At 53.8% G+C, this 17540-nt stretch overlaps 1 protein-coding gene across 2 annotated transcripts in view; it reads right to left on the bottom strand.

Annotated features, from left to right (window-relative positions):
• Positions 1-208: 208 nt before the first annotated feature.
• The window catches only part of BRF1 (BRF1 RNA polymerase III transcription initiation factor subunit), a 211352-nt gene continuing 194020 nt past the window's right edge, over positions 209-17540 (bottom strand). The window contains exons 16-19 of one of the 2 annotated variants that reach the window (XR_005455932.1): positions 7101-7152; positions 2768-2936; positions 1134-1221; positions 209-818 (exon numbers count right to left, since the gene is read on the bottom strand). Coding sequence is in view for 1 of the 2 variants with exons in the window: in XM_038765692.1 (XP_038621620.1) it covers positions 1187-1221; positions 2768-2936; positions 7101-7152 (256 nt within the window). In the remaining variant the exon portion in view is untranslated. Of the gene's footprint in view, positions 1222-2767; positions 2937-7100; positions 7153-17540 lie in introns of both variants that reach the window. The other variant, XM_038765692.1, reaches the window with a different exon arrangement.

Raw genomic sequence — 17540 nt, 5'->3', positions numbered from 1 at the left:
ACTGTCTGGAACACACCGGAGACCTCCAAAATCTGAGGGGGCCGACGTCCCGGGGCCTGGCTCCCACCACATCCCCAGCCCCAGTCTGTGGGGAAAACCAGCCCGATGAGTAAGGCGGGGGACGGACGGTGAGGCTGGACCCCGACGGCGCCGAGGGGGGAGAGAATTGGTCTTCGAGTGTCCAGTTCCCGACTGCCCCGTGTTTCAGTCATTACTGCATTTATTAAGCACCTGCTAAGGGACAAAACACTAGTGAGACAAGATTCAGAAGGGAGGGGGTGGTGGGAGGGAGAGGGCAGGGCCTGGACGGGGAGACGAGCCGAGTCTTGCTCGCCATCCGTGTTTCCTGTCGATCTGGAGCCCCCAGGATGAAGCCCGAGTGAGCGAGCACAGGGGTAAGGGTTTCAGTTGGCTCGCCACTCGGGCTGCGGATGAGGATGACCAACACTCTGTCAAACAGGCCTGTTCCAGCTTCTGCCCCTCCGACAGTGCTCGGTCCCCCGGGTACTGCGGGGCGGAGAAGGGGGTCCGGTGTCTTTGCACCGGTACCCCCACTCTCTCCCCGGCCCGATGGTGGCCAAGAGAGGCCCGGAGAGTGGGGCCCAGCCTGGCCCCGTGCCGGGAAGTCCGGGCTCGGGGTTCTTTGAGGTTTAGAGAAGAGTAGAGAGGTGCGCTCACTTTGGCCTTACAAGACCCTGCGTTTTGTACAGGCCGGAGACCGCATGGGAAGTCTACCTTCCTTCCGTGCCAGCCGGTGGGGCAGAGCTGCTCAGTCCAGTGGCAGCGAGATGCCGGTCCAGGGGGGACCTATGAACCATCTTCTCCATCAGAGGGAAACACACACGGAGAGAAAGAGAGAGAGAGAGAGAGAGAGAGAGAGAGAGAGAGAGAGAGAGAGAGAGAGAGAGAGACCGCCCTCTCTGCTTTAGAAATAATCAGTTGCGTTTCTCCAAACGTGATCCCAAAATCCAAGGTCCCCCCAAGAACCTGACCATGGTCCCAGGGGTGTGGGTGGTAGGGCCAGTGTAGATGGGACAGGTCATGGTACAGCCTCGGGAGCCCATCCTAAGGGTCAGGATTGCTCACACCGACCAGGAGGCCGGAGGGGGCCCCCGAGGGTCTCTCCGACGCACCCGCTGACTCAGATCCCAGGGTTGGTCCAACAGCCAGGTCGTAGCAGGGCCCTTCAGAAATCGTCGTCGTCTACCTCGCAGCCGTAATCTGAAAATCCCAGAGGGAACGGTCAAAAAACAGCACCCGGGGACATCGGGACGCCACATCAAGCCCGGGGTCACACCAAGTTGAGGGACGGAACCCCGAACCTCGTCACTGCCTGGCCCACGTGTGTGAGGAGTCATTTGTATGACGGGGTGCGCACGTGAGGGGGCACATGTGTGAAAGGACAAGTGTGTGAGAGGACATGCCTGTGACGGCATGTGCAACGACTAGGTGAGTCCCTTCCACCAAAGGAGGGAATGGGATCTGCTGTCACTGCTCTCTCTTGAGCAAGGTAGCCTGATAATAATAATATCAATAATAATAATTGTTATGGTATTTGTTAAGTGCTTACTATGTGCTGTTCTAAGCACTGGGGTAGATACAAGGTAATCAGGTTGTCCCACGTGGGCTCACTGTCTTAATCCCTATTTTACAGATGAGAGAACTGAGGCCCAGAGAAATGAAGTGGCTTGCCCAAGGTCACCAGCAGACAAGTGGTGGAGCCGGGGTTAGAACCCATGTTCTCTGACTCCCAAGCCCGTACTCTTGGCACTAGGCCTTGCTGCTTCTGTAACTTTTGGGTGAGTTGTTTTTCAAACCCAGGTAGGCCAGAGCCCCAGGGAGGGGAGAGGGACAGACAGACACACAAAAACACACAGACACACACACACAGAGACACAGACACACCCCTCCTCCCCCGCCTCCCTCCCCACAGGTAGGGCTGGGAACAAAACTGCTACCTGCCGGGCCACCACTAGTGACACTTTGCGATCTATGTTTTTTCATGCACGTTCATCTACCTCATGTTGAAAAGCTGCTGAAACTCTGGCTCTGAAGGCAGCACTGATATACCAGAACTCCCGAGCCGGGGGCTCTCCCGCCATCTGACACCTGACTCTCCCCCACTGACCCAAGCTGGACCACCCAGCACCCCAACTCTCCCCCAGCGTCCCAGCACGGATCAACCAATACCCCTGACTCTCCCTTCCCCATCCCCGACTCTCCCTCCGGGATTCCGGCATGGGCTGTTCCAGCCCGGATCCGCCCGATGCCCTTTGGGTCCCGCTGGGCTCGCCGGCTGGACGGCTTCCTGGAGGGCATTTCCAACCAATCCCTGGCTGGGCCGGAGAGACACACCTTGAAAAGGCTGCCTACGAATCCCCACTGAGAATCCCTCTGGGCTGTTATGATTTGAAGCTGGGTTTTCAGAGTGCTTGGCGCAATCGGCTGTGGGTGGCACTGGCTTAATTAGGAATGCTCTTAGAGTGAGTGAGGACCTTTTTCAGAGGGAACACTAAATGGCCTGAAACTCTCCAGCCACAAGGAACAGCAATGCCAGTGGAAGATGCCGGCCGATTAACGTTTCGCTTGAGCTCTGTTAGATGGGCATGGAGTCCTCCCCACCCCGCAAACCCCCTCCCAGGTCCGGGCAGTTTCCCATCTCTCGCCGGCCTCCGGAAGGCACGGGGCGGGGTGGGGTGGGGGAGCTTGTTAACCAACGCCCCGCTTCCTTCAATTCCGGCTCTGCGATCCGTGATCCGCGACCTACCATTTCCTCCCATTAACTGCAGGGCGCTCACGCAGTGATCGTCGTCCTCCTCAGCCTCCTCCTCCTCCACCGCGTCGTCTTCGTGATTATAGGCCACGGGCCCGCTCTCCACCACGACGCTGGCTGGCTTGGGCTCGGGGACTGCTCCCTGCGAACCCGGGGCAGGTGCCTGGAGAGAAGACAGGAGGAAGAAGGGGAGGATTGATCTTGGGCCTCTCACAGCCCAGTGACAGCTGATGGGTCTGCTTTCCAGCCCTGGGCTCGGAGCCCGAAAAGCCTGACTGACTGGGATGGGGAGGGGGCTGAGGAGGGAGAGGGAAAGACAAGAAACAAGGGATTCGGAAGGGACTGGGTAGAGAGAAAGACGGGAGAAGCATTCAAACGGACAGGGAAATGACTGGGACTGAAACTCTGAGCTGAATAGTCAGAGGAGGAGGCATGGTCTAATAGAAAGATCCCAGGCCTGGAAATCAGGAGACCTGGGTCCTAGTCCTGGCTCTGCTACTTGCCTGCTGAGAGACCCTGGGGAAGTCATTTCACTCCTCTATTTAAATGGAGGTGAAGCACCTGTTCTTTTTCCCCTTTAGCCTGCGCTTTGACAGATTGTGCCTGAGCTGATTATCTTGTATCCACCTGGATGCTTAGCTTGGTGCTTGGCACCTAGTAAGCGACTAATAAACACCACCATTTTTCTAGTCATTAGGTAGCCTGGGGCCAGACAATCAAACTCAGAGTAGAGTCCACCGGGAACGGTTCCACTTTACCGGATCCTCTCCGGTTGGGCCGGACGTGGCCACGTGCCGACTGGACATTTTCTCCAGAGTCACAATTCCCCAGGCCACTGCCGTTTTCACAGACACTGCTCTGGTGCATTTTAGAATAAGGCACCCACCAAGAGCCTGGACCCCGCAGGGTGGCGGCCAGAGAAGGTGTTGTTTTTTTTCTTTAAAAACGTGGTCCCTTTAGCGAACCTCTCTTCACAAAGGACGGACAGCCACGCACAGGCCGTGGCCATTCGGCCAAGAAGTTTATCTCTGACCAAACCTAAAGAGGCGTTGGGAGGTGGAGAGGACAAGAAGGAAGGCAAAGTCATCTGAGGCATCAAACGTTAAATACCTGGGACCCGCAGGCAACCTGGTAATAACTGTAGTATTTGTTAAGTGCTTACTATGTGCCAGGCACTGTACTAAGCGCTGGGGTAGATACAAGGTAATTGGGTTGGACACAGTCCCTGTCCCACATAAGGCTCACCATCTTAATGCCCATTTTACAGATGAGGTAATGGAGGCACAGGGAAGTGAAGTGACTTGCCTAAGGTCACACAGCAAGTCAAGTGGCAGAACCTGCACAGAAGCAGCATGGCTCAGTGGAAAAAGCATGGGCTTTGGAGTCAGAGTTCATGGGTTCAAATCCCGGCTCTGCCAACTGTCAGCTGTGTGACTTTGGGCAAGTCACTTCACTTCTCTGGGCTTCAGTTACCTCATCTGTAAAATGGGGGTTAAGACTGTGAGCCCTACGTGGGACAACCTGATCACCTTGTAACCTCCCCAGCGCTTAGAACAGTGCTTTGCACATAGTAAGCGCTTAATAAATACCATTAAAAAAACACAAAACCGGGATTAATAATAATAGTAATAAGGTTGGCATTTGTTAAGCGCTTATTATGTGCCAAGCACTGTTCTAAGCGCTGGGTAGATACAAGGTAATAATGAGGTTGTCCCACGTGGGGCTCACAGTCTTCATCCCCATTTTACAGATGAGGGAACTGAGGCCAGAGAAGTTAAGTGAATTGCCCAAGGCCACAAAGGAGCTGAGTGGCGGAGCTGGGATTAGAACCCATGACCTTTGACTCCCAGGAGCATGCTCTATCCTCTGTGCCATGCCAATACCAATAATTATGGTATTTGTTAAGCACTTTCTATGTGCCAGGCACTGTACTAAGCACTGGGGTGGATGCAAGCAAGGGTTGGACACAGTTCCTGCCCCACGTGGGGCTCACAGTCTTGATTCCCATTTTCCAGATGAGGTAACTGGGGCGCAGAGAAGTGAAGTGACGTGCCCAAGGTCACACAGCAAGACAAGTGGCAGAGCCAGGATTAGAACACAGATTGACTAATTCTGATTCCCTAGCCTAGACTGCGAGCCCACTGTTGGGTAGGGACCGTCTCTATATGTTGCAAACTTGTACTTCCCAAGCGCTTTGTACAGTGCTCTGCACACAGTAAGCGCTCAATAAATACGATTGAATGAATGAATGAATGAATTCCCTAGCCTGTGCTCGAACCACTTGGCCACGCCGCTGGTACTGAATCCAGATTGCCGGGAGAAAGCCGAGAGACTCACTCTTCATGAGACAGGTGGGCAACGCAGGGGGCATGGGAGGTGGGAGGAGAAAATGATCATTTCAAGATAAAGTGTACAGTCATTTTTTAGCTTATCCTGAAGCTTAATACTAACAGTGGTATTTCTTAAGTGCTTACTAAGTGCTAAACAGGGTACTAAGTGCTGAGGTAAATACAAGACAATCCAGGCCAGGGACACGGTCCGTGCCCAACATGGGGCACACACTCTAAGAGGGAGGGAGAACAGGTATTTTATCCCCATTTTGCAGATGAGGAAACTGAGGCCAGAGAAGTGACTTGCCCAAGGTTACAGAGCAGGCATTAAAACTCAGGTTTCCCAACTTCCAGGACTCTGCTCTTTCTACGAGCAACACCGTTCCTCACTATTCACTGTAGGGCAGCGAATGGGCCTCAGGACTTTCTAAAAGTCCCCACCCTAATCAACGTGTCCCCCTTCCCTAATGGACAAACCATTTCCAGGTTTCCTCGGCCCTAAAAATGAGTAGATATTTCTACTGGGCATGCAGAAAATTGGTTAGCTTATTTCCCCAGGGATAATATGCCACACTGCTCAGAATTATGGGCAAAAAAATAATAATAAATCTTAAAAAAAGACTGTCAAAAGTATATTTAAAATCCTTTCCTCACTCTGTTGTAGATAACAAACGAACCTGCTGCCCGTCTTTTAATGTGAGCACAAGTTTAGCCTGGAGCCAAAGACCTGTGGGGCCCAGAGCCCAATGAACTGGTGTCAAAGGACACGACTTCATTTTTTTTTGTAATCAGGAGGAGATGACTCTCTAGTTAGGAGGACTAATAAAAGGACCCCAAGTCTCCTGGCGCTGTTAAGTGCTGCTGCTGCAGAGTGGAAAAGAATCCACTTCCGGAGTCGGGGATGGACCAGTTCCCCACCGGACCCGCACCGCCCCGGGGGGGGAGGGGAAGGTGGGAAGGAGGGGAGGGGTTCCCGGAGAATCCAGAACCCCTTCTGGGAGTTCCTGGAAGGCAGGAATGGGCCTTCCGGTCACCCCAGCGGCCCCAGGCAGCAGAATTAGGCTTGCTGAGCCACGTCACCGTGGCCGAGCACACGGCTCTAACCGGCAGGACAACCTTGCCGAGGGGTCAGGAGTTGGGAGTCGGGTGGGGCACCCTAGTGGAGATGGGTTTTCCCAGATTTCTTCATGCGGAGTCCAGCATGACTCTCGAATCCCCTTTTCTTACCATTAAGTCTTCCCTCCCTGACAACAAGACCCACGGCCGATTTCCTGGTCAAAGGAGGGAACTAGAAAGCACGATGGGGGCGGTGGATTTGCACATCCCCTTCTCAGTCCCCCAGGTCGCCTCTGAGTCACCCAGAGAGAAAGCCTCCTCCGCCTCCATCTCCCAATGCAGGGGGGAGTCCCCAGCCAGCCCACCCACCCATGAGGGGTCTCTCAGGTGGGGCGGGATCACAGCAGGGGCCTGCCCTCGAGGGGCTTGGAGGGTGAGCCTGTCCCTGGAGAGGAGTTTGGGGGTAGGGGTTGGTTTCGGGGTAGGAATGACCTCAAACGTCCTGGTCTGGCTTTGGACTTGCTTCCCAATTGTGGGACCCCCTCCCTACTGACTGCAGCCTGGTGTCCCAGGGTGTAGACAGACCCACCAGCGCCCACCCATCCCGGAGTCCCTGACAGCCGACCCGTTTCACCGAAAGCCTCTGTGCCCCACGGCGGGCACTCCTGGGGAGATGGGGGTACCTGGGGACACCCCAGGAAGACAGGGCTTAGGATATTAAAGAGTTCTGTGCCACGCTAGGGTAAGCTGCAGGCTGATGGACACTGACAGGGCGGGCAGGCAGCGAGGGGTCTGGGAAGGAGCGCCGTGGGGCCCCAGAAAGGGGAGGGGGTGCCCAGGGTGGACAGCAATTTACAGTCCTCGGGAGGCCATGCTGGCTGGCAGGGGGGAGGGCGAGGCCACGTCCCTCTGAAGACGATCGAAACCGAACTCTAACGAACCTCTCCAGTGGCCACCTTCTTAGCCGGTTGTGTCGACAGGAAAGGCCTCAACCTGCAAAGGAGAAACAGACAGCCATTAGCCCAGGAACGGCGAGGGGCGAGCATAAGCCAATGGCCAACCCGCTCCCAGTGGGGTCTTCCTTAGACTCGAAGTTCTAAACCCGGGGCCTCGAGAGCCATGGCATATCTCTGGGCGGAAGCGGGTTTGAGCTGGAGCCCAGGGTGAGCGCCAGGCAATCAATCAATCAATCAATCGTATTTATCGAGCGCTTACTATGTGCAGAGCACTGTACTAAGCGCTTGGGGAGTACAAATTGGCAACACATAGAGACAGTCCCTACCCAACAGTGGGCTCACAGTCTAAAAGGGGGAGGCAGACTCCACGAGACCGCCTGGGCCATCATCTCCACAACAGGGTGGACGGCCCAGTGTTCCTAACTCTGTGTCCAGCCCCCTGGCATCGTCCCAAACTCGCTCTGTTCTGCAATTCTCCACTCTCTGCTCTGGTTCCTGCCTCTGGCCGCCCAGCCTCCTGTTGGCACAAGAAGCCCGATGCTAGCCCCGTTTCAGTCCCGGTGACCCTTTTGGGGGCCCAGCAAGGGAGTGGGAGTGGTTTCCTGGGGGTACCACGGCCCCGCTCCCTCCTCCCCGGAGCCCGGGTCGGCCAGTCTGGGCAGCCAGAGACCTGCTCTCTTCCGCAAGTGTCCGTTCGAGTGGGGACCAGTGGGAGCAGCTGATAGTGGAGGATCCCCAAGTCCTGCCGGGGGACGGGGGGGACAGGACACAGGGGGCACACGGTAGGAATCCGCGATGTTCTTGGGGTTCCTGGTGCAGCGGCACCCCAGATCTCACTGTTCCAGGGCCCGGCTGGCTTTGAGCGCCGCTGGCTCAGGCAGCCGGCATGAATAGGGGGCTTCTCCTCCCCAGCCGCTACAAACGCTCATTCACCTAATCTGCACGTGATTTACTGGCACCACGAGAGGCAAAGGAGTCCCAGAGGAGAGCGCTGAAACAGAAACAGTCCTGTGCTTGGGGAAGACTTCCCAACAGCCCCCCGCCAACGTGTCTCTAGCTCTGACAGATTGCGTTGTTTCGGCTCCCAGGGGAGAGGTGGGCGGAGGGAGGCGAGGAGGGGGAGGGAGAGGGATGGGGGGAGACCTTCTGCTTTGCCTCTGTTCCACTCTTGCGGGCTGCAGGACATCAAAGCCCCATTTGGACATCCTGAGGTGAAGCTTGGCTAGAAACCGCACTGCTCTGAGCAGGACAAAACGCTCCTTGTTGGCTGGCATAGTGGGGGCCGGGGCCGGGGAACCGCCCAGAGACCCCTGGCAGGCAAATACAGCCCAAGCTAGCCTGTTTCCGAGGTGATGGGCCACCAGCTGAACCCCCGGACCGGCAGCAACGGCTACTACTACCGATAGCGAGGGTGATATTGATTCAGCACCTACCATGTGCCAAGCACTGTACTAAGTGCTGGGGTAGAGGGTAGAAGGGAAGGGCAATAATAATAATAATAATAGTAACGATGGTATTCGTTAAGCACTACTACGTGCCAAGCACTGTTCTAAACACTGGGTGCAGATAAGATAAGCAGGACGGACACAGTCCCTGTCCCTGTCGAGACTCATAGGCTAGAGAAGCAGTGTGGCTTAGTGGAAAGAGCCCGGGCTGAGGAGTCAGAGGTCATGGGTTCTAATCCTGACTCTGCCAATTCTCTGCTGTGTGACCTTGGGCAAGTCACTTCACTTCTCTGTGCCTCAGTTACCTCATCTGGAAAGTGGGGATGACGACTACGAACCCCACGTGGGACAACCTGATGACCTTGTATCTACCCCAGCTGTTAGAACAGTGCTTGGCACATAGTAAGCACTTAACAAATACCAACATTCATTATTATTATTACAGGCTTAAGGGGACAGATAACAGACACTGAATCCCCACTGTGACAGATGCATGCTACCCACTCTATGTTACTGAACAACCCCAAATGCTTAGCACAGCGCTCTGCATACAATGAGCGTTCAAAACATTCCACTGATTGATGAGGAAACTGAGGCACAGAGAAGTGAGGGGACTTGCCCAAGGCCACACAGCAGGCAAATGTCCCGGGTCCTCTGACACCCAGCCCTGGGCTCTTTCCACTAGGCCACTTCATCCACCATGACGAGCTTTATCAAGGATGGAGCCAAGCTCTGTTTTCCATATTTAGACCAGGGGACATCGAGAGCTTGGTCGGGGGGAGGCTCCCGGTCGTATGACGACTAGATGGGGCCTTCATCATCGTCATCGTCAGTGTAATCAACAGCACCTTCCGACAGGAGCAGAGCCTGTCAAGGGGAGGGATAGCAGCAGTGGCCAACCACGTGCTGGCTTCCAACCGTCCTGGCTTTGTGCCGTGGGCCAGTGGCCACAGGGCCTTCCTCGGCCCTCGGCTCTGCCTCCGGCCCAGTGATGCCAATGGCTATGCCGCGTGCCAGGCCCCAGGGATGGAGACGAGGCAAACTTCTCTAAAGTCAAGACCACTCGCCGTTCCTGACTTCCCAAGCGCTTAGTCCAGTGCTCTGCACACAGTAAGCACTCAATAAATACGATTGATTGATTGATTGATATTCTTCCAGAGAAGCAGCATGGCCCAGTGGACAGAGCACGGGCTTCGGAGTCAGAGGTCATGGGTTTGAATCCCGGCTCAGCCAGTGATGCCAATGGCTATGCCGCGTGCCAGGCCCCAGGGATGGAGACGAGGCAAACTTCTCTAAAGTCAAGACCACTCGCCGTTCCTGACTTCCCAAGCGCTTAGTCCAGTGCTCTGCACACAGTAAGCGCTCAATAAATACGATTGATTGATTGATTGATATTCTTCCAGAGAAGCAGCATGGCCCAGTGGACAGAGCACGGGCTTCGGAGTCAGAGGTCATGGGTTTGAATCCCGGCTCAGCCAACTGTCAGCTGTGTGACTTTGGGCAAGTCACTTCACTTCTCTGTGCCTCAGTTACCTCATCTGTAAAATGGGGATTAGGACTGTGAGCCCTCGTGGGACAACCTTATATCCTCCCCAGCGCTTAGAACAGTGCTTTGCACATAGTAAGCGCTTAATAAATGCCATTATTATTATTATTCCTTCTTGTGGGTACTACTGCGTCTCACCCCACTCCTTACTAGAGAAGCAGTGTGGCTCAGGGGAAAGAGCCCGGGCTTTGGAGTCAGTGGTCATGGGTTCAAATCCCGGCTCCACCAATTGTCAGTTGTGTGACTTTGGGCAAGTCACTTCACTTCTCTGTTCCTCAGTTACCTCATCTGTAAAATGGGGATTAAGACTGTGAGCCCCCATGGGACAACCTGATCACCTTGTAGCCTCCCCAGCGCTTAGAACAGTGCTTTGCACATAGTAAGTGCTTAACAAATGCCATTATTATTATTGTTATTACTGCACTCTGCTGCCCGAATCATTTTTCTAAAAAACCATTCAGTTCCTGACTCCCCACTTTTCAGGAATCTCTGGGGGTTGCCCATCCACCTCCATATAAAACGGAAACTCCTCACCATCAGCTTTAAGGCTCTCAATCGGCTTGTCCCCCACGCCTACCTCACTTCACTGCTTTCCTACTCCATAGTAAGTGCTTAATAAATGCCATTATTATTATTATTGTTGTTATTATTAACCCAGCCCGCACACTTGGCTCAAATCCCGGATCCGCCGCTTGTCAGCTGTGTGACTTTGGGCATGTCACTTAACTTCTCTGTGCCTCAGTTACCTCACCTGTAAAATGGGGATTAAAACTGAGAGCACCCCGTGGGACAACCTGATCACCTTGTAACCTTCCCAGCACTTAGAACAGTGCTTTGCACATAGTAAGCGCTTAACAAATACCATCATTATTATTATTATTTGCATGTAGTAAGCGCTTAAAAATGCCATTATTATTATTATTATTATTATTCTGCTGGATGATGACTGGGGCCGTAGACGTGTCTCCCCAGCCACCTGGGGACAGGAAGTCAGAGGGCCTCGGGACCTGCGAAACGCAGGGCACAGGACTGAACAAGCCTCCGTTTCCGGACCAGTCAGGGAAGATGAGCGGGTTTTTCCAAGGAGCTGCAGCTGATCCGAATGCGGACGTGAGGAAGTTGTCACCGGCCAGGCCCCGACACGAGCCGAAATGCCGGGGACGTTCTGGGAATGGGAGATAGGGCTGACGGTCAACACCTGCCCTCGACTCCAGCTACTTCCCACTCCTGAGATGAATGCTCAAATCCCAGTTAGCCTCCCCGTTGAATAACCGGAGAAAGATCCCGTGAAGTCGAGTCTGGCAGGCGTGGAGGGCATGGACTCTGCTCTGCAAAACCTCTCTCGATATCTTTTCAAAGCCTGTTGCTGACACTTTCACTCGATCAATCAACCAGTGGTATCTATTGGGCACTTACTGTGTGAAGAGCTCTGTACTAAGCACTTAGAAAAGTACAATATAAGTTGTACCCCCAATTCCAGAGCCCGTGACTTGGCTGTGCGGCCCTGTGCTGAGTCGGGGCAGGGGTCCAGGAGGTCACGGCTTTTGTTTTTCCTCCTCTGGACCTGCGGAACTGAGAAGGAGCTGGCTTAGTGGAAAAAGCCCGGGAGTCCTGGCTCTGCCACTTGCCTGCTGGGTGACCCTGGGCAAATCGCTTCACTTTTCTGTCAGTTTCCTCACCTGTTAAATGGGAATTCAGTGGGAGTGCTTTCCTCCCATTTAGACTGTGAGCCCAGTGTGGGACAGAGATGTTGTCTGACCTGATTATCTCACATCTCACCCACTGCTTCCAAGAATGGTCTGCATAGCAAGTGCTTAGCAAATACAAACAAACAAAAACAGCTCAGCCCAACCCTGATACGGGAGCAGGATCCCGTATTGCCTCACTACCCTGAATCAGAAATCGGAACTGAGTTTAACTGCCCCCAGGTCAGAAACCTGGGCTCAACCCGGCCTGCCAGCTGGGAGCCTCCTTAGTCACCAGCCTGGGTGGGCATGTGGGCAGACTGACCACTGACCCTGAGTCGGTCACCCTCAGAGAACCAGCGGATTGGCTAGTGCGGCAGCGGCAACTGGCCCACTTTGGGGGAAAGAGGCTTCCATATAAAATAGCGACAGGAGCCAAAGTCCTGTTTCTGCAGAACAGGTCAAGTGCCTAGGTCTCAAAGATAATAATGATGGCATTTATTAAGCACTTACTATGTGCAAAGCACTGTTCTAAGCGCTGGGGAGGTTACAAAGTGTTCTGGTTGTCCCCCGGGGGGCTCCCTGTCTTCATCCCCATTTTCCAGGTGAGGGAACTGAGGCACAGAGAAGTGAAGTGACTTGCCCAAAGTCACACAGCTGACAATTGACGGACCCGGGATTTGAACCCATGACCCCTGACTCCAAAGCACGGGCTCTTTCCACTGAGCCACGGCCTGACAAACAGGGCTGACGGGAAGGAAGGGAAACTAGAACGATGCTGAAGGCTGAAAATGAAACAAGCCCCTGCCCCGACTGACTCCCTTCTAGCCGCCCTCCTCTTCCTCCTCCTCTTTCCCTTTTTCCCAATGCCTGGATCTGGAAGGGAAGCTGCAGGAATATGTGGAGGAAGGCAAGGAGGATGCTGAGTCAAAAGGCCTGGCCAACTGGTAGCTCTAACACTGTGGCAGGGCCTCAGCAGGTGCCCCGTCAGTCAGGGTCATTGGGGGCAACGATCCCCGAGAGGCGGGGAGGGGTGAGGAAAGGGTGGGCTGGCTGGTGTGCCGCTGCCCGCATAACATTCCCCGAGCCTGAATGAGTCCGGCTCACAGAGCGCTCCGATCCCGATCGGCTGGAGTGGTGATGAGCCGCCAACGCTCTCGGCTCAGGCCTTCATCGCACTCGCAGGACCAGCGGGCTGGATAATAATAATAATAATAATAATAATAATGATGGCATTTGTTAAGCGCTTACTATGTGCAAAGCACTGTTCTAAGCGCAGGGGGGATACAATGGGATCAAGTTGCCCCACGTGGGGCTCACAGTCTTAATCCTCATTTTGCAGATGAGGTAACCGAGGCTCAGAGAACTTAAGTGACTTGCCCAAGGTCACGCAGCAGATATGTGGCGGAGCCGGGATTCGAACCCATGACCTCTGACTCCAAAGCCTGGGCTCTTTCCACCGAGCCACGGTGCTTCTAGGCTAGGGAGGCAGGACATCGTTTGGACGGAACCACTGGATGCCAGCGTGGCTCCGGACCCCACGGTCAGACAGGCAGTCAATCATGTTTATTGAGCACTTACTGTGCGCAGAGCACTGGACTAAGCGCTTGGAAGAGTAAGCTAGAACAATGTAACAGATACATTCCCTGTACAAAACGAACTTACGGTCCAGAGTCTACAGTCAAAACTTGCCCAAGACCAACCCTCCAACCCAGAAGATGAAGTGAATCAAATCGGGTCACCACACCTCCCCCCAGCCCTTCCATCTCCCCCCAGCCCATCCCCGGCCTCACCCAATCCATTCATTCATTCATTCAATCGTATTTATTGAGCACTTACTGTGTGCAGAGCACTGTACTAAGAGCTTGGGAAGTACAAGTTGGCAACATATAGAGACGGTCCCTACCCAACAGTGGGCTCACAGTCGAGAAGAGTGGGCTCACAGTCCACTCACTGGCACATAATAATAATGATGATGGCATTTGTTAAGCGCTTACTATGTGCAAAGCACTGTTCTAAGCACTGGGGAGGTTCCAAGGTGATCAGGTTGTCCCACGGGGGGCTCACAGTTTTAATCCCCATTTTCCAGATGAGAGAACTGAGGCCCAGAGAAGTGAAGTAGCTTGCCCAAAGTCACACAGCTGACAAGTAGCGGAGCCGGGATTTGAACCCATGACCTCTGACTCCAAAGCCCAGGCTCTTTCCATTGAGCCACGCTGCTTCTCTACTGGGGGCAGGACATCAGTCCTACTGGGGGCAGAAGGGAATGATGCAGCAGAAAATCACTAGGGAAAACCACCCACCATATCCTGTCAGATCTCTGCAGAATACTCACATTTTGGGGGTGTTTGTTAAGCTATTATCATTATTATTATCATTGAATTTGTTAAGTGCTTACTATGTGTCAAGCATTGTTCTAAGGACTGGGATAGATACCAGGTTATCAGGTTGTCCCACGTGGGGCTCACAGTCTTAATCCTCATTTTACAGAGGAGGTAACTGAGGCCCAGAGAAGTGAAGTGACTCGCCCAAAGTCACACAGCCGACAAGTGGAAGAGCCAGGATTAGAACCCACAACCTCTGACTCCCAAGCCCGGGCTTTTTCCACTAAGTCACGCTGCTTCCCCTGTTAATCAAGTTGGACACGGGCCCTGTCCCACCTATGGCTCATAGTCTAAGCAGAGGGAAAACAGGTATTTAATCCCCATTAGACAGATGAAGAATCTGAGGCCCAGAGAAATGAAATAATAATGATAATGATGATAATGATAATAATGATGGTACTTGTTAAGTGCTTACTACGTGCCAGGCATTGTCCTAAGCTTTGGGGTGGATACGAGGAAATCGGGTTGGACGCAGTTCCTGTCCCACATGGGGCTCAGGGTCTCAATCCCCATTTTGCAGATGAGGTAACTGAGGCCCAGAGCAGTGAAGTGACTTGCCCAAGGTCACGCAGCGGACAAGTGGCAGAGCTGGGATTAGAACCCATGACCTTCTGACTCCGAGGCCTGGGCTCTAGCCACTAGGCCATGCTGCTTCCCAAAGTCACACAGCGGGCAGGGGGAAGAGATGGAAGAAGAACTCAGGTCTCTAGGCTCCCAGGACAGTGCTCTTTCAACCAGGCCACGCCGCTTCCCTTGCATAGCGATGCCTGTGCCTGCCGATGGTACCGAGTGCGGGTGTCCCGCTCTTTAGAAACAGCTCCCTTTCCCCGGCCTCAATCAATCAATCAATCAATCGTATTTATTGAGCGCTTACTATGTGCAGAGCACTGTACTAAGCGCTTGGGAAGTACAAGTTGGCAACACATAGAGACAATCCCTACCCAACAGTGGGCTCACAGTCTAAAAGGGGGAGACAGAGAACAGATGTTCAGACAGTCACCATTCATTATAACAATAATAATAATAATTTTGGTATTTGTTAAGCACTTACTATATGCCAAGCACTGTTCTAAGCACTGGGGAGGATACAAGGTGATCAGGTTGTCCCATGTGGGGCTCACAATCAATCCCCATTTTACAGATGAGGTAACTGAGGCCCAGAGAAGTGAAGTGACTTGCCCAAAGTCACACAGCTGACAAGCGGCAGAGCCGGGATTTGAACCCATGACCTCTGACTCCAAAGCCCGGGCTCTTTCCACGGAGCCACGCTGCTTCCCCATTCATTCATTCATCCATTCATTCAGTCATTCAGTTGTATTTATTGAGCGCTTACTGTGTGCACAGCACTGTACTAAGCGCTTGGGAAGTACAAGTTGGCAACATATAGAGACGGTCCCTATCCAACGACGGGCTCACAGTCTAGAAGGGGGAGACAGACAACAAAACCAGACATATGGACGGGTGTCAAGTCACCAGAGTAAAGCTAGATGCACATCATTAACAAAATAAATAGAATAGTAAATATGTCCAAGTAAAATAAATAGAGTCATAAATCTGTACAAACATATCTACAGGTGCTGTGGGGAGGGGAAGGAGGTAGGGCGGGGGGGATGGGGAGAGGAAAGAGGGGGCTCAGACTGGGAAGGCCTCCTGGACCAGCCTAGAGGAGGTTAAAATCCCCCCACCAAACCAAAAGTCTCTCATAACCACCTCTGGGTTTTTATTCCACCAGGGACTCAGGTTTCCCCTGACCCAGCCGGGCCCATGACGGCAACAGCAGCATCTCTTCAAGGACCCGGACTCCCTAGTCCCAGGCTCTGCCCCCGGAGGCACCCGGGAATCCCCCCGGAATCTCCCCGGCTCCCGCGCCGGCCGGGCCCACCGCTTCCCCCACCTCTGAGCAGATTCTCCAGTTTCTCGTTACTTCAGTTCTGGCCTTGCTAGACCTCAGCCAGCCCTAGCGGACCCCGCATCCCACACACGCTACCCCCAACCGACACCCCGGGTCCCTTTTACGTGACCACAGGGACCATCCATCCACCAAGGACAAAACTGGGCTTAGGCATGTCCCGGCCCTGCTGTTACCAAGACAACAACATGCTTATTCATGTTTATTTGAAGGATGCCTTCCAGGGACTCCATGCCCGAAGGAATACAACCCCGGGTGCCCAAATCAGATACAACCCTACAAGCCACCCCGCCCTATCTTCCCCGGGGCTAACACATTATCCATCAAAGAGCCATTTCAATGGCTACCATCTGGAAACCAAGGTCTTCCAGCCTTTGACTCAGAATTACACACATTTGCTCCGAAGCTCGCTTCCAATTACGTGCAATAAATTATTTCTCCTCGCTTGCAAATTTATCACAGCCAATTACGGCAAGTCTCTTATTTAAATGGCAAATAGACTTTAAAATTGTCCCCCATTTCACGGTCCACCCTGAGAATCCCTCAGTGAACAACCGGATGGGGGAACGGTAAAACACTGCAGTGACAAGCCGATAAACTAGCATACTCCGGTGCTCCGCGCTCCCTTCTCATGCCTTCACTGTGTTCCAGGGTGGTTAGTACAGTGCTCTGCACACAGTAAGCGCTCAATAAATACGATTGAATGAATGAATGAATGAATGGTAACAGTCGGCCCCTGCTCACCCCCTGGCAAGCAGCAGCCAAGCACTCAGCAGGAGTCAGTTACTTCCTGGCAACACAGAGAAAGGGGAAAGTGGGCAAGGATGGAGTTGGAAATGAGCGAGGATGAAGAGGGAAGCGGGCGAGGATGGAGGGGGAAGCGGGCAAGGATGGAGGGGGAAATGGGCAAGGAAGGAGGGGGAAGAGGGTGAGGATGAAGGGGGCGAGGATGGAGCGGGAAGCGGGCGAGGATGGAGGAAGTGGGTGAGGACGGAGGAAGTGGGCAAGGATGGTGGGGGAATTGTGTGAGGACAGAGGGGGAAGCAGGCCAAGAGGAAAGAGAAAGTGGGCCAAGGGGAAGGAGAAAGTAGGCCAAAGGGAAATGGGGGCAGGAAATGTGAACAAAGGGGAAGATAGCTCTCTTCCTTCCCTGACCGCCACTGTAACAGATGAGGACGGGAGAGGGGACCAGCCCGGGTAGCGTACGAGTGGGAGGGAGGCCAGAGCACCATGGATGGCAGGGTTCCTGTTCCTCTTGGATACTCTGGAAAAATCCCTAAGGAGGCAGGGGAAAGGCAGCCCACTGTTATCCCCCCTGGGTCTCACCCGGGACCCCGAGAGAGGTCTCTGGGCAGGCTACCCACCACCCACCTCCTGAGAGAGTCCTAATGGCCCCTTCAGCCCGGATTCTCCAGACTGGACCACCGTGTTGGCTTGCAGGCCCTGGAAGGGGTCT

This window comes from Tachyglossus aculeatus, chromosome 23 (assembly GCF_015852505.1).
Source record: "Tachyglossus aculeatus isolate mTacAcu1 chromosome 23, mTacAcu1.pri, whole genome shotgun sequence".
In the NCBI taxonomy this organism is placed as follows: domain Eukaryota; kingdom Metazoa; phylum Chordata; class Mammalia; order Monotremata; family Tachyglossidae; genus Tachyglossus; species Tachyglossus aculeatus.
The sequence above is the reverse complement of the archived record's forward strand: the minus strand, read 5'-3'. Positions and strand labels throughout refer to the sequence as shown.